Below are 15,222 nucleotides of genomic sequence, written 5' to 3'. Positions count from 1 at the left end.
GTCAAAATAAAAGATGGTCTGACAGAGTTGGAAGAAAATGGCCCCAACGTTGATCGCAAGAAATGTCATGGGCATGATCTGCTACTCTGAAATATTAAAAGATCTGGATAAGCAGAAAATTCACCCCACATTGTTTAATTATCTTAAAACTGAAAAGCAATAAGAAAAAGTGAATGAATCAGAAGTGGAAAGTATGGAAGGACACAGTGTGTCAGGAGAGAAAGTGGAAAAAAGTGGAAATGTGTCAGGAAAGAAAGTGGGAAAAAGTGGAAAAGTGAAAGGAAGCAACTTTAATGACTCAGAAGTGTATGACCCTGAGGAAGTGGATGGGTCTGAGGAGGTGGAAGAAGAGGATTAATGATGTGTGTGCATGGAGGAGAGGTGGGCAACAGCAGAGGTAGAGGAAGATTCGTGAAGTGTGCCACGTGCATGTATGTGTGTGGCAGGAGAAGCAGTGTATGCGTGTGTCTCTGGAGGACATGTGAGTAATTATATAGTTTTTATAATTAAGGTTAAAACAATTCAACATTATGTTTATGTTATATTTTTTGTCATATACTAAGTAGTGTTTCATGGTCAAATCTCCATACCCCAACCATATACTTTAATTCTAATGGTGTAATTAGTTTCTAATCATGCAGTGTCTTAATGAACCTATATTTCACATAAATAGGAATTTACCTGTATATACACATATACACAGTATATAATCCTTGGCCCATTGTGAAGGCAGGCATTTCTTACTGTACTTTATTTGCTGGTGTATTAGATGCACCTCTGCATAAGACACACCTCTATTTTACAAGGATGTTTTATGGAAAAAAAATTGTTTCATCTTTAACTTATTGAAAAAGAAAAAAAATGTGTGTGTGTGTGTGTGTGTGTGTGTGTGTGTGTGTGTGTGTGTGTGTGTGTGTGTTATGTAAGAACCACTGGCCAAGGGCAACAAAAATTTTGAAAACAAAGAAAGTCCCACTTAATGCTAGTTCCCATAGAGATGCCAGATAGAATGATAAAAAAAAAAAAGATAAGTGTCCTGAAACTTCTCTTTTGTAAGAGTTCAAGTCATAGGAAGAAGGAAATACAGAAGCAGGCAGGGAGTTCCACAGTTTAACATAGAAAGGGATAAATAACTGAGAATACTGGTTAACTCTTGCATTAGGGGGGTGGACAGAATAGGTATGAGAGAAAAAAGAAAGTCTTCTACAAGGAGGCTGCAGGAGGGGAGGCATGCAGTTAGCAAGATCAGAAGAGCAGTTATTGTAAAAATACCAGTAGATGATAGCAAGAGATGCAATATTGTGGTGATGAGAAAGAGGCTGAAGACAGTCAGTTAGTGGAGAGGAGTTGACAAAACAAAAACCTTTTGATTTCACCCTTTCTAAAATAGCAGTATGAATGGAGAAACCCCCTCCCTTACATTTGAAGCATATTCCATACATGGGCATATAAGGTCCCTGTCTAGAATTTTCAGCTGGTGGGGATGAGGAAAACTGGCAGAGATGACAGAGAATGCCTAACTTAATAGAAGCTATTTTAGTTAGAGATGAGAGGTCAAGTTTCCAACTTAGATTATGAAGGACAGACTGAAGATGTTCAGTGTAGAAGAGGGGGACAGTTGAGTGCCACTGAAGAAGAGGAAAGGTTGTGTCAAGTTGATAGATAGAGAAATTGAGTTTTTTTTAAGACACTGAACATTGCTAAGTTTGCTCTACCCCAGTCAGAAATTTTAGAGAGATCAGAAGTCAGGCTTTCTGTGGCTTCTCTGCATGAACCATTTACTTCCTGAAGGGTTGAACATCTATGAAAAGACATGAAAAAGTGCAGGTTGATATCATCAACATAGGAGTGGATAAGACAAAAAGTTTGGTTTAAATCATTGAGGAATATTGTCTACCACAGCAGCAATAAAACAGAGAGGAAACTTGAGATAAAGTTACAGAGAGGATAGAAGCCATAGGGGTAGTTTGAAAGTCAGAACTTTGTGCCAGACTCTATCAAAAGCTCTTGATATGTCTGTGATAGTAGCAAAAGTTTCACCAAAATCCCTAAAAAAGTGTGTTTTGCCCTTGCATCTAGTGTGATGCAGTGCTGTGGCTGTGCAGTACTATCACATCTAAAATCGTGTGTGTGTGTGTGTGTGTGTGTGTGTGTGTGTGTGTGTGTGTGTGTGTGTGTGTGTGTCTCTCTCTCTCTCTCTCTCTCTCTCTCTCTCTCTCTCTCTCTCTCTCTCTCTCTCTCTCTCTCTCTCTCTCTCTCTCTCTCTCTCTCTCTCTCTCTCTCTCTCTCTCTCTCTCTCTCTCCTCTCTCTCTCTCTCTCTGTACAGGTCATGAGCCAAAGTGTGTGTGTGTGTGTGTGTGTGTGTGTGTGTGTGTGTGTGTGTGTGTGTGTGTGTGTGTGTGTGTGTGTGAGAGAGAGAGAGAGAGAGAGAGAGAGAGAGAGAGAGAGAGAGAGAGAGAGAGAGAGAGAGAGAGAGAGAGAGAGAGAGAGAGAGAGAGAGAGAGAGAGAGAACAATTTCTCAATACTTCCTTTCTTCCTCTAATTCTTCACTCACTTCTCATCCTTGTTGCTTATATTTATTCTTTCTACTTTCTCCCTGACCTATCCTCCTCTTTCACCCTTCCTCCATTTCCTTGCCCCATGTACTCTCCTTCCCCAGTTATTTCCCTTCCTCCTCTTTTTCCATTCCTCTTCCTTCCTCTTTCATCTTGTCTTAAACCTCCGCCCCTTCCTGTCACCTCCCCTCCCCCCTTATATGTCAGAGATATGGGACAAGGAAGAGGAAAGAGGAGGAAGGCAGGGAAGGAGAGAGAGAGAGAGAGAGAGAGAGAGAGAGAGAGAGAGAGAGAGAGAGAGAGAGAGAGAGAGAGAGAGAGAGAGAGAGAGAGAGAGAGAGCTGTTTGTTTGTTATAAAATTATATTAAGTTCTTAACTCAACTGTAAAATGACAAACATAATAAAGTGTTTAAAGTGTTTAAGTGTTTAAGTGTTTAAGTGATGGGTGGGATGGATCGAGGGAGGGAGGGAAGGGGTATAAAGGTAGAGAGAGAGAGAGAGAGAGAATGTGCCTGAGGTGCAATAACTATCTGTTCACTCTTGCTCAGTTACTTTAAAATCTCACATGCCTAACTAGTTTTCTTAAATTAAATTCAATACCTTTCTTTTCCCACCTCATGTTGAGTCCACTATATTTGATAGTGAAAGAGTTGTCCTTGCCTATAACATAATAAGCTCCCCCCCCAGGCCTTGTAGTTTGCTCGCAATAATTTTTATAAGATAATTGTCTTGATAGAGCAAAGCTAGTGATGAGTGTGAGGAGGGGGCTAGTGGCTTGTCACTCTCCCTCCCCCTCCTCCAGTCTTTTCTCCTGTCCCTCACCTTGTCCTTTGTCATGCGATTCACCCATGCTTGAGGCACGCAGGGCAACACTGCTTCCTTTGTCTGGTTGGGCCTCTGGTCATGTGGGGATGGATGCACTTAAGTTGTTGTGAGGGTTGGGATATACCATATTTCATGCCACATAAGACACACCAGAGTATAAGACACATCCATAATTTGGCAGGAGATATTTAGAAAAAATAAAATAAGCCCCACTTTTCCCAGAACTTCATAGCCTGCCTCTCAATCAGGCTTTGGTCCAAGTTGCAGCTCAAACCAACACAGTAGAGTAAAAAATATCATACCAGTTTATCAGTGATCATAACCATCACTGAACAATTAGGACTATGATACCACCTTATGTTGTTTTCTACATTTCTCTGTGTTCAAGATGTTCCACTATTGGCTGAAGAGTTATAATGCTCCTACCCAACTGTTGATTTGAAATGGTAAACAAAACACTCCTTGTATATGTTAAAGCCTCTGATTTTGATCTTGATGCTACAGGCCTTTTATGATTTAGTATTATTTTGGTTCATAATCATTATCTAGTAATTTTTAGCACTATTTTGATTTGTAATCATTATCTAATAACATATATATATATATATATATATATATATATATATATATATATATATATATATATATATATATATATATATATATATATATATATATATATATATATATATATATATATATATATATTTCATTCTGGGGTCAAAACATTGGTATTTAAGTGTTATTCTAGTATCCATAACCATAACCGATAGGGCTACCCAAACCTATCTATCAGGTTATAAGATGCAAGGTGATTTTTGGAGCTTTTTTTTTTTAGGTATGTCTTATATGGCAGGAAATACAGTCTGTTCAAGGGTGCTTATTAGTTAGTATTGCATATGAGCTAGCAGCAGAATGCCCTTGCCAATTAAGTAGGGTAAACACCAGTTATGGTGCTGAATGAGTGTTGTGCCAGATAGATTTGTGTTGACCACAAGTCCCCCTCACTTGTTCCTGTGTTTGTTGTCATTGTGTGGTGTTGGGGAGATGGGTGTAATTTTCTTGGGTACTGTGTTGTGTTGTATTTGGGTCATCATCATTTTGTGCCATTAAATGTTACTGGGATTCAGAGTTTTATTGCGAGCTTTGGAGCCAGAGGAAATGGAGATTCTCTGTTGAGCATAGCTGTCTCCTCTCTCCCCAGGTTTTATCATATTTAGGTAGATACTGGCCTGTCCACTGTGAGTTTGTAATTATACTGCTGACCAACAGGAAGATATAATGTTCTGTGAGTGTGGGTGGTTCTGTCTTTAGTGGGAGACAGCTCACAGAACATTATAAACCTCATAGGTGTGTGTCCTTTGTTGTAGCTGTGCCCACCTAGCATGTGGTTTGCAACTCTTTCTCAGCAAGTTAGTTTGCAGTTGTAATAATCCCTTTCTTGTAGGTGGGAGAAACAGGTTGGTGACCTTATATATTTAATCATTACAGGATGCCTATAGGACCTTGTAAATGCGTATGTTCGCCCTGCACTAAACTACACAGGAGGTAGTTTTGGGAAGCTGACCCAAGTTTGTGGCAGCTGTGATCTTGAGGGTGAATCTAGAGTCATAACAATATATATATATATAATATATATATTATATATATATATATATATATATATATATATATATATATATATATATATATATATATATATATATATATATATATATACTATATATATATATATATAATATTATATATATATATATATATAATATATATATATATATATATATATATATATATATATGAAACGGAACCTCAGTTATCAAATGTCTCCCTTTTCGAACAACTCAGTTTTTGAACAAAATTTTTAACTTGCAACTGCTTCAGTTGCCATACTATGATTCATTTTTTTTTTAAAGTTACTTGATTTCAAATACTACAAGATATAGCAAAAGCTGCCATTTATTACTAATTTATAGTTTCTATGAATATTTCCTTAATTTTTATATATTTGGAGGAGAGAGACGAGGATATGACAGTATTTCAGTCTTTGAAATAAGCTAAATGTGATCTTGTTGAAGAACCTCGATGTAAGCAAACAAGGTTCAGCACTCAGGAGTAATCCCTAGCCTCCTGTGGCTCACTCTATGACCCACAATGCCATCACTACTGCACAACTGCATTTTCCCAGTAGCTCTTCCCAGCAGCAAGTTGTCTAAGTGTTATGATCACCTACATTGTGGAAGGAAGTGGGTTGCTCCTCTCTGTCACTCTGTAAGGCTTCCCTCACTTGATCAGTGACAAAGAGAATGCCTGCATGGTCTAAGCAGTATCTTTTGATGAGTTCTATGTTACTAAGTTCATTCAATACATCCTTTCTGGATAAAAATAAAAAAACAAAGCTGGAGATATTGTGGAGATATTGTGGAGCTTTTCGTCTCATCAACTCCTCTCCTCTGACTGTCTTCAGCCTCTCTCTCACCGCCGCAGTGTTGCATATCTAGCTGTCTTCTACCGCTATTTTCATGCTAACTGCTCTTCTGATCTTGCTAACTGCATGCCTTCCCTCCTCCCGTGGCCTCGCTGCACAAGACTTTCTTCTTTCTCTCACCCCTATTCTGTCCACCTCTCTAATGCAAGAGTTAACCAGTATTCTCAATCATTCATCCCTTTCTCTGGTAAACTCTGGAACTCCCTGCCTGCTTCTGTATTTCCACCTTCCTATGACTTGAATTCCTTCAAGAGGGAGGTTTCAAGACACTTATTCATCAATTTTTGACCACTGCTTTGACCCTTTTATGTGACTGGCATTTCAGTGGGCATTTTTTTTTATTAGATTTCTGTTGCCCTTGGCCAGTGTCCTTCCTATATATAAAAAAAAAAAAAACTATCTGAGCAGTGGGAGCATCAGTCATTACCCACTAAGACATGGTGGACGGATGTCTGAGAATGGATTAATCTATTTTACATTGATTCCTATGGGGAAAATAGTTTCAGTTTTTTAACATTTCAGATTTCAAACGGCATTTAGGAACGAATTAAATAAAAACCGAGGTCCCACTATAATATATATATATATATATATATATATATATATATATATATATATATATATATATATATATATATATATATATATATATATATATATATATATATATATATATATAAACCTTAAATATCATTGTATTATCATGATGTATTGATTTTTTATGTTTAATGTGTTATGTACTTGTCAACAGCTGCACTGTGTGTATAGTGCGAAGGAAGCCATCTTTAAATCAGATAACATCTCAACCATTTCAATCCTCAAAGATGTGCTCACCAAGGAGGCAACACGAAAAAAAGTATGACCCGTTAGTTTCCACTTGAATTACTGATGTTACATGACATCAAATATGTGAATGGACACTTTTGTCAAGTAATTTACAATTTTCTTGCATTAGGTTCAATTGGACATTTCTTGTGAGGTGAGTGAGGAGAGTGTGGTACATGCCCTCCAGCTCCTTCATCCACGGCTCGGTGCACAGCTCATGTTGGCAAAGCAGGTATGTTTTTTTCCTCCTTTTATGGAAAAGTCATACCCACAGTAATAATTACATAGTCTCATTGTATGAAATCTTAATTCATGTTTTCTTAAAAATACAACTTCATAAGAAGGTGATTTTGATGTACATATTACCTTTCTAGGTTTCACTGATAGATGCCCTGAGGGAACTGAGTTCCCATGAATCAGACACAAGTTTTCTTTCCCCTGAGTACCAGTACATTCTGGACAATGCAGATGATCTGCAAGCACAGTACCGAAAACAGCCATGTCACCTGGAGCGTCTTTATGGTAAGTGTACCTGATCTTTTGTGAAAACCTGGAGATTCATTATTGTATATGGTTATCATATGACCATATGAAGTATGTTATGAATTTGGAGTTTGGTAATGCTACAATTTTATTGAAGTTGACTCTTAATATGTAAAGAATTGATAGATTTTTAGGTTTTACTTCTTAGCCTCATTAGAATATATCATTACTAGCTGTGTAATTTAAAATTTTTTTTTTCAGGTATGATTACAGACTTGTACATCGACAAGTATAAGTTTAAAGGTATTAATGTCAAGAGCCGTGTTCCCCAACTCTTAGAAATATTGGATAACTATGGTAATCTTAACATCCAGCACCTTACAAACTTCTTTCAAGCACAGTAGAGGGAATAACTTGTGTATGGTTAAATCTTTTTTGTTGTATGAAGCACCTTTTGATACAAGGGCACAGAGTGGTCTCATGAGTTCTATAGCATTTATGACTGGTGACTCACTAGTTCTTACTGAATCAAAATTATTCCCATTTTTTACATGTGCATCTATTTTTACAAGTTTTACATGATCACTTTTTTTCAAGTAAAAGTAGTAAATCCCTTCACCACATAAATAAATACTTCCCTCAAACTACTTTCCTATTGCTTTAATTTCTTGCCCATCTAAAGTTTTTAATCTATCCTCAACAGGAAGATTCACATCTGTCACTTCACAATTTTCTATCTGATCGCCAGTATGGGTTCTGTCAAGACCGCTCTACTGGTGATCTTCTGGCTTTCCTTACTGAGTCTTGGTCATCCTCTTCTAGAGAATTTGGTGAAACTTTTGCTGTTGCCTTGGACATATCAAAAGCTTTTGATAGAGTCTGGCACAAAGCTTTGATTTCCAAACTATCCTCCTACAGCTTCTATCATTGTCTCAGCAACTTCATCTCAAGTTTCCATTTTGACAGTTCTGTTGCTGCTGTGGTAGATGGTCACTGTTCTTCAGCTAAATCAGTTAACAGTGGTGTTCCTCAGGGTTCTGTCCTGTCGTCCACTCTCTTCCTGTTATTCATCAATGATCTTGTAAACCAAACTTCTTGTCCTATCCACTCCTACGCTGATGATACCACCCTCCACTTTTCCACATCTTTTCATTGATGTCCAACCCTTTAGGAAGTACACAGCTCATGCGGAGAAACCACAGAATGCCTGACTTCATATCTCTCTAAAATTTCTGATTGGGGCAGAGCAAACTTGGTATTGTTCAATGCTTCAGAAACTCATTTCCTCCATCTATCAACTTGACACAACCTTTCAGACTACCACTCTTCTTCAATGACACTCAGCTGTCCTCCTCCTACACTGAACATCCTCAGTCTGTCCTTTACTTATAAACTGAACTGGAAACTTCACATCTCATCTCTAGCTAAAACAGCTTCTGTAAAGATAGGTGTTCTGAGCTGCCTCTGCCAGTTTTTCTCTTCCCCCCTCCCCAACTGCTAACTCTGTACAGAGGCCTTATCTGTCCATGTATGGAGCATGCTTTACATGTTTGGTGGAGGAGGGATTCCACTCATACCATTCTTTTAGACAGGGTGGAATCATAAGCTTTTCATCTTATCAACTCCTCTCCTCTAACTGACTGTCTTCAGCTGCTTTCTCATCACCGCATTGCTGCATCTCGTGCTATCTTCTGTCACTATTTTCATGCCGATTGCTCTTCTGATCTTGCTAATTGCATGCTTCCCCTCCTCCCGCGGTCTCACTGCACAAGACTTTCCTCTTTCCCTCACCCCTATTCTGTCCACCTCTCTAAAGCAAGAGTTCACCAGTATTCTCAATCATTGATCCCTTTCTCTGGTAAACTCTGGAACTTGGAACTCTCTGCCTGCTTCTGTATTTCCATCTCCTATGACTGAACTCTTTCAAGAGAGAGGTTTCAACACACTTATCCTGTATTTCTGATTAATGCTTTCAACTGTGTATGGAGACTAGTGCCTCAATAACTTTTTTTTTTTTTTTTTTTTTTTTTTTTTTTTTTGCCCTTGGCTGGTGTTCCTCCTACATAATAAAAATAAATTGGCATCTGATTAAGTCATAGAACTATGTTTTGAATTATTGAATTGAAGAGCATGTAAAAGCAGGAAAAATAGAGGACTTTTGCCAAATATACCAAGATAAACCAACTCCTAGAGATGTAAACAAGTTACAAAAGTTCTGTGATACATCAGTTTCATTCCCATTTTCCAAAACAAAGCCAGTGAAGAACTCATGAGATCTGCTTAGGAATCTAAGAGTTCACATAAGTCCGTCCAGGATAGGTTTTATAAGAAGTGTACAATATAGAAGAAATTGTCTGCTGGTATTACTAGTAGTTGGGTTGGTGTTGTCAACTCACTCAAGGAATATAGTGATAAAAAGTTTAACTTATGCAATAATGGTATGTTGAGGGGACACTGTAAAGGTATTGAGTTAAACTCAATCTGGCCATGAGTAGAGTTGGGCACTGAATACACTGAATGTATGTAGATACTAAATACCCATACATGGGAAAAATGTACTGTATTTGCCGGTGTATCAGATGCACCTCTACATAAGATGCATCCTTATTTTACTAGGATGTTTTGTGGAAAAGTTTTATTATATTTCATCATAAAGTTATGAAAAAGATTGTATTTGTGTGTGTGTGTGTGTGTGTGTGTGTGTGTGTGTGTGTGTGTGTGTGTGTGTGTGTGTGTGCAAGAGGGCCATTGGCCAAGCGCGCAAAAACTTTTAATAAAAAGAAAGGCCCACTTAATGCCAGTTCCCCTAGAGATCAGATAAAAAAAAAAAAAAGAGAGAGAGAGGATAAGTGTCTTGAAACCTCCCTCTTGAAAAGTTCAAGTCATAGGAAGAAGAAAATACAGAAGTAGGCAAAGAGTTCTAGACTTTAGCAGAGAAAGGGATGAATGATTGGGAATGCTGGTTAACTCTTGCATTAGAGAGGTGGACAGAATAGGGATGAGAGAAAGAAGCCAGGCTGCAGGAGGAGGGGAGGTTTGCAGTTAGTAAGATAAGAAGAGCAGTTAGCATGAAAATAGTGATAGAAGACAGCAAGAGCTGCGACATTGCTGTGATGAGAGAGAGTCCGAAGACTGTCAGCTAGAGGAGAGGAGTTGATAAGACAAAAAAAAGCTTTTGATTCCACCCTCTCTAAAATAGCTGTGTGAGTGGAAGCCCCACCCCTATACATGTGAAGCAAATTCCATACATGGACAAATAAAGCCCCTGTACAGAGTTAGTAGCTGAGGGTGGGGGACAAGGCGGAGTTGAGAAAAACTGGCAGACGACACAGAATACTTAACTTCATGGAAGCTACTTGTGGAGCTAGAGATGAGATGTGAAGTTTCCAGTTTAGATTATAAGTAAAAGACAGACCGAGGGTGCTCAGTGTAGAAGAGAGGGGCAGTTGAATGTCATTGAATGAGATGGTACAGATATCTGGAAGGTTGTGTCAAGTTGATAGATGGAGGAATTGAGTTTTTGAGGCATTGAACAATACTAAGTTTGCTCTGCCTTAATCAGAAATTTTAGATCAGAACTCAGGTGTTCTGTGGCTTCCCTGCATGAACTGTTTACTTCCTGAACGGTTAGACGTCGATGAAAAAGATGTGGAAAAGTGCAGTGTGGTATCATCAGCGTAGGAATGGATAGAACAAGAAGTTTGGTTTAGAAGATCATTGATGAATAATAAGAAGAGATTGGGTGCCAAAATCCCTAAGAGTGTGTGTGTTTTTTCCTCACATCTGGTGTGATGCAGCGCTGTAGCTGTGCAGTACTACCATCACATAAAAAACCACGTGTGTGTGTGTGTGTGTGTGTGTGTGTGTGTGTGTGTGTGTGTGTGTGTGTCTCTCTCTCTCTCTCTCTCTCTCTCTCTCTCTCTCTCTCTCTCTCTCTCTCTCTCTCTCTCTCTCTCTCTCTCTCTCTCTCTCTCTCTCTCTCTCTCTCTCTCTCTCTCTCTCTCTCTCTCTCTCTCTCTCTCTCTCTCTCTCTGTGTATGTGTGTGTGTGTATGAGAGAGAGAGAGAGAGAGAGAATTTTATTATTAGTAACAATATTTGTGCATTGTGTATTACTGCTTCAGTTCCACACCTATAGGCATAGGCTTACAGGCCTAGGCATCTGTACTGTGGTCACATTAAATGCAGGGTAATTATTATTATTATTATTATTTTTTCTCAAGAAAAAGTGTCTAAGGCATATTTGAATACTGAACACATTTCACACTCTTATTTAAATGCTAAATATATCACTTCCATTTTAATTCTGCTAATGCATATTTTTGCCATTTACTATAAATTCCTAATATCACAAGGTAATGACCAGGATTCCAAGATCATGGGGAAAAATCCCAGAGAGTGGACATGCTGCTCCCATTTCCACCATTCATTGCTGCCAAATAGTTGGGAAGGATTATGGCCAAATTAACTGATATATAAAAAAAATGTTTTTTATGTATTTTTAACATTAAAATTCATTATATTCAAATGCTCATTAATTCTTTGAATACTGCATTTGAATTAAAACAATGTATACAATACTGTTCTAAATACAGAAATGTATTGAAGTACTGCTCAGCTCTACCAAGGAATCTTTCAAATGATTCCTAAAGCACTACTCTTAAAGGTTGTCCCTTCAATGTGCCTCCTATTTTCCTGAATTAAAAATAATTTAATTGATGTAAGAAATGGTTTGTTTTACCACTCATGAAAGAGGTTGGTTGGTGGGGGCATTTCAGTGGGGGAGTTTTCGGCACTAATCCAACAAGATGTCTCTACTGCATATCCCTTAGTGACATGAGCTAAAGTGTTGTTATTGTAAATCTCATGTGCATACAAATGCATAGAACATTGATCATTACAGTACTTTTGAAATTATGCATCAACTTTTATACATCTTGTATGGATACTTTTGAGTTGGTCAAAATATAAATATTTTTCATGATTATTTAGTAATACTGTTATCAATATTTTAAATATGGCATATTACAAGTCTAAAATTTATTGATTTGGATAATGAAAAAAGATAAAAAATAAGACTGCTATATAGTATGACACAACATATTCAGTAACATTGTAATATATGGATATAATTATTTTCATGAGGATTTTAGCATCTTTTTCATGAAGCAAGCAACATGGCAAAGTAATTGATCACCAAAACAAACATCTCTCTGGTGTAATGGGAGAGGAATACAGGTTCATAGAGTAGTGGCATGGACACTGCAGCAGGGATTAACTGGTTGTCCAATCACATGTTTGTTAACTTCAACTAAGGTGGGCCAGTCAGATGTTTGTTTTGGTTAGATATACAGCATTACTTTTGCCAGGACACTCGAGTTGTCTATTTTCAATTAAAATTGTTGTTTCCACATACTAGGAAGTTGATCTATGTAATTTGGAGCTTTAAGTGGCATAGACACGTCTTAATTTTTATTGTCATTTTGTATTAATAAACTTCTGATCAGTGGTGTACTTTTTTTGGAAATCTGAAGGTGACCAAATAAATCTAAATGCCAGTTAACTAGAAAATCAACTTAAATACTTTTGTTCATGAGTATAGATCAATTTTACCTGTGTTACGACTTAGAAGGAATTGTGTAGAAAAGTATATTATATAAGCTCATTGTATCTTTATGCATATAGAATGACACTGTATGCATATTTGATATTACTCCTATGTGTGAGAAGGGAACATGTCTGGTGCTGCTACCTGGTTACACTCACTAGTTTACCAAACTACCCCATTAGCACTGCTCACTGCTAGTCACCTGTCTGCCTCACTTTATTTCTACCTCTCCTGTTAGTGATGTGGTTAGACTGATTGGTAATTGTTGATGCATGGGAACATAAATGATATGGTTAATTTTACAAGTATCATTGAGCTCTTGTGAAGGTTTATATGTACCTTCCACTCATTACAATAGTTGATGATGCAGTGACTGGAGCCCTTCTTATTTTCACAGATTATTTAAATTATTTGCCAACTACATCTTCATAATTGTTATGAAGGGATAGGGGTGGACTAGTGTATGTTGTCAGGCCTTGCAATGGATATGTGTGGCCAGCTGTGCTACTCCTGTGCTCCTGGAGTGCAATGCAGTGGTCCATGAGACTATCCCTTTCCACTGGGGCGTGACAGGGTAAGAGTGTGAATGATGTGTGTGAGGGTATGGTGCTTTTTCTGAGCCACTTCATGTGGGATTGCTGGCCTGAAAATCTACTAACTGCCTACTCATTAACAAAATGTAATTATTTCTGATAATAGCTTGGTTACATCCTCCACATATTCCTTCTTTACAATTTCTGATGCTCCATTTAATTCATTAATCATTGCTCATACTACCTTTTTACAGGTTTATGCAATTTTCTATGTGGCAGTTTAAGTATTTCTTACTTTATTTGCTTTGAAGCCTATTTTTATGCATCTTTTCATGAATACAATAATTGTAATGGTCTGATTTTCCAAACCACTCAATTTTCTTAGCATCAGCGATATCATCAATATCCTTAGCTACTTTTTCCACTGCCCCTTTCTTGTACACATCATTTTATACAGCATACATTGCATAACTTTAAATCTCCATTCAGCTCCGATCATTAAGCTATTACTATTCATGTTACTCCCTATTCATCAACCCCTCCATATAATATTTATTTGACTACCTCAGTATTCATATTGCCTGTTACTTTCCTTTTTCTTCAAACTCTTTTTAGCATCTTTTCAGTTCTGAATACAGTTTTCATCAAACCAATCTCTATCTAGGCCAGCTGTCCATTATGCTCACCTATACCATCATCCCCAATTATCCCTTGGCCAACAAGCTTACTGTATTTCACTTAATCTGAGTACATCAACTCTACCTTATTTTTTTCTTTGACTGTTGTTCTCTTGCACTCTCCATTTATTCTAATTGCATTGTAACTGGTTTTTGCTAACTACTACCTAGCTCAGAGAACTTTTTTCAGTTTCACATCTTTAATACTATTACTTTTATCCTCCTTATTACTCATCATGTCCCTCTTAGGCCCAGTTTACACTATCTTTTTAGTGATTCCATTTCCATACACCATCCAACAATGATGTCACCACTGTTTCCATTTGAGCAACTGTAGTGGGAACTGGGTTCCATTTCTGCCTCCGCTTGAACAGACATCATCGAGTGGAAGAGAGGAACCAAGTTTAACTTTGAACGGAGAGATGGGCAGTGTTGCATGTACTGATATTTTGAATGTTCTGGATATGGTAGTCAAGTACATGAAAAACAGTATTGAATTACAGCTTTGTAAAGTAACAATGCTGTACTGTAAATTTAACATTTTTACACTTCGTGGAAAAGAGCGACTGGGGTCCCAGTGTGAGGTGTGGCAACACTGCAAACACAAGCACAAGGATGGACTGGACAGGTTTCACCCCAACAAACTACAGAAATGCAACAAGCCTCACTCAGCAGCTATGGTAATGACAGTATTAATAATTGACAACCAGACAGCTGACAAATACTAGTATAGCCTCCCTCTCCACCACACAGTGCATTGACACAGCAGACACTACTGCCCCCATTGTGCCTTGTAGGATTCACTAGCTTGTAGTTACTTATATTTCTTTACTCTTCTATAAATGACACTCTTCTCTACTTTCACTGGCCGCTCTTTGTCAGGTGTGAGCAGCAAGGTGGCAAAAAGTATTCAAATTCCTTATCGAGGAGGTGTCTTCTTTATGTGGCCATGTTGACAAACATGACATGGATACAGAAATAGTGGCCAACTCCTCTGTTCAGTACAGACTCCATTTTTGGGACGTCATTGTTGGACAGTGAATGGAGACAGAATCCATAAAAACAGACTAGTGAGAACTGGGCCTTAGATAACCTATTTCCATAGCAGTCTCAATTGCTTTGGCCTATTCCATATTATTTCAGATTCATACATAAGCATTAGGAGAAATCCTTAAACTTTCTTTATATCCATACTATACACACTTCTCCCTTTTCCCTTGCAAGTGATC

The 15,222-nt window shown here is 37.8% G+C and overlaps 1 protein-coding gene across 5 annotated transcripts in view; it reads left to right on the top strand.

Moving 5' to 3' along the window:
- Positions 1-12,683, top strand: part of LOC135093160 (Bardet-Biedl syndrome 7 protein homolog) — a 301,301-nt gene extending 288,618 nt beyond the window's left edge. For all 5 annotated transcript variants that reach the window (XM_063992082.1, XM_063992083.1, XM_063992081.1 and 2 more), the window contains 4 exons: positions 6,620-6,724; positions 6,824-6,925; positions 7,068-7,215; positions 7,438-12,683. In XM_063992082.1, coding sequence (XP_063848152.1) covers positions 6,620-6,724; positions 6,824-6,925; positions 7,068-7,215; positions 7,438-7,580 — 498 coding nt within the window. In that variant the 3' untranslated portion in view covers positions 7,581-12,683. The remainder of the gene's footprint in view (positions 1-6,619; positions 6,725-6,823; positions 6,926-7,067; positions 7,216-7,437) is intronic.
- The last annotated feature ends 2,539 nt before the right edge of the window (positions 12,684-15,222 follow it).

The sequence above is a fragment of the Scylla paramamosain genome, chromosome 42 (assembly GCF_035594125.1).
Source record: "Scylla paramamosain isolate STU-SP2022 chromosome 42, ASM3559412v1, whole genome shotgun sequence".
NCBI lineage: Eukaryota > Metazoa > Arthropoda > Malacostraca > Decapoda > Portunidae > Scylla > Scylla paramamosain.
This window is presented reverse-complemented; position numbering and strand designations above follow the sequence as displayed.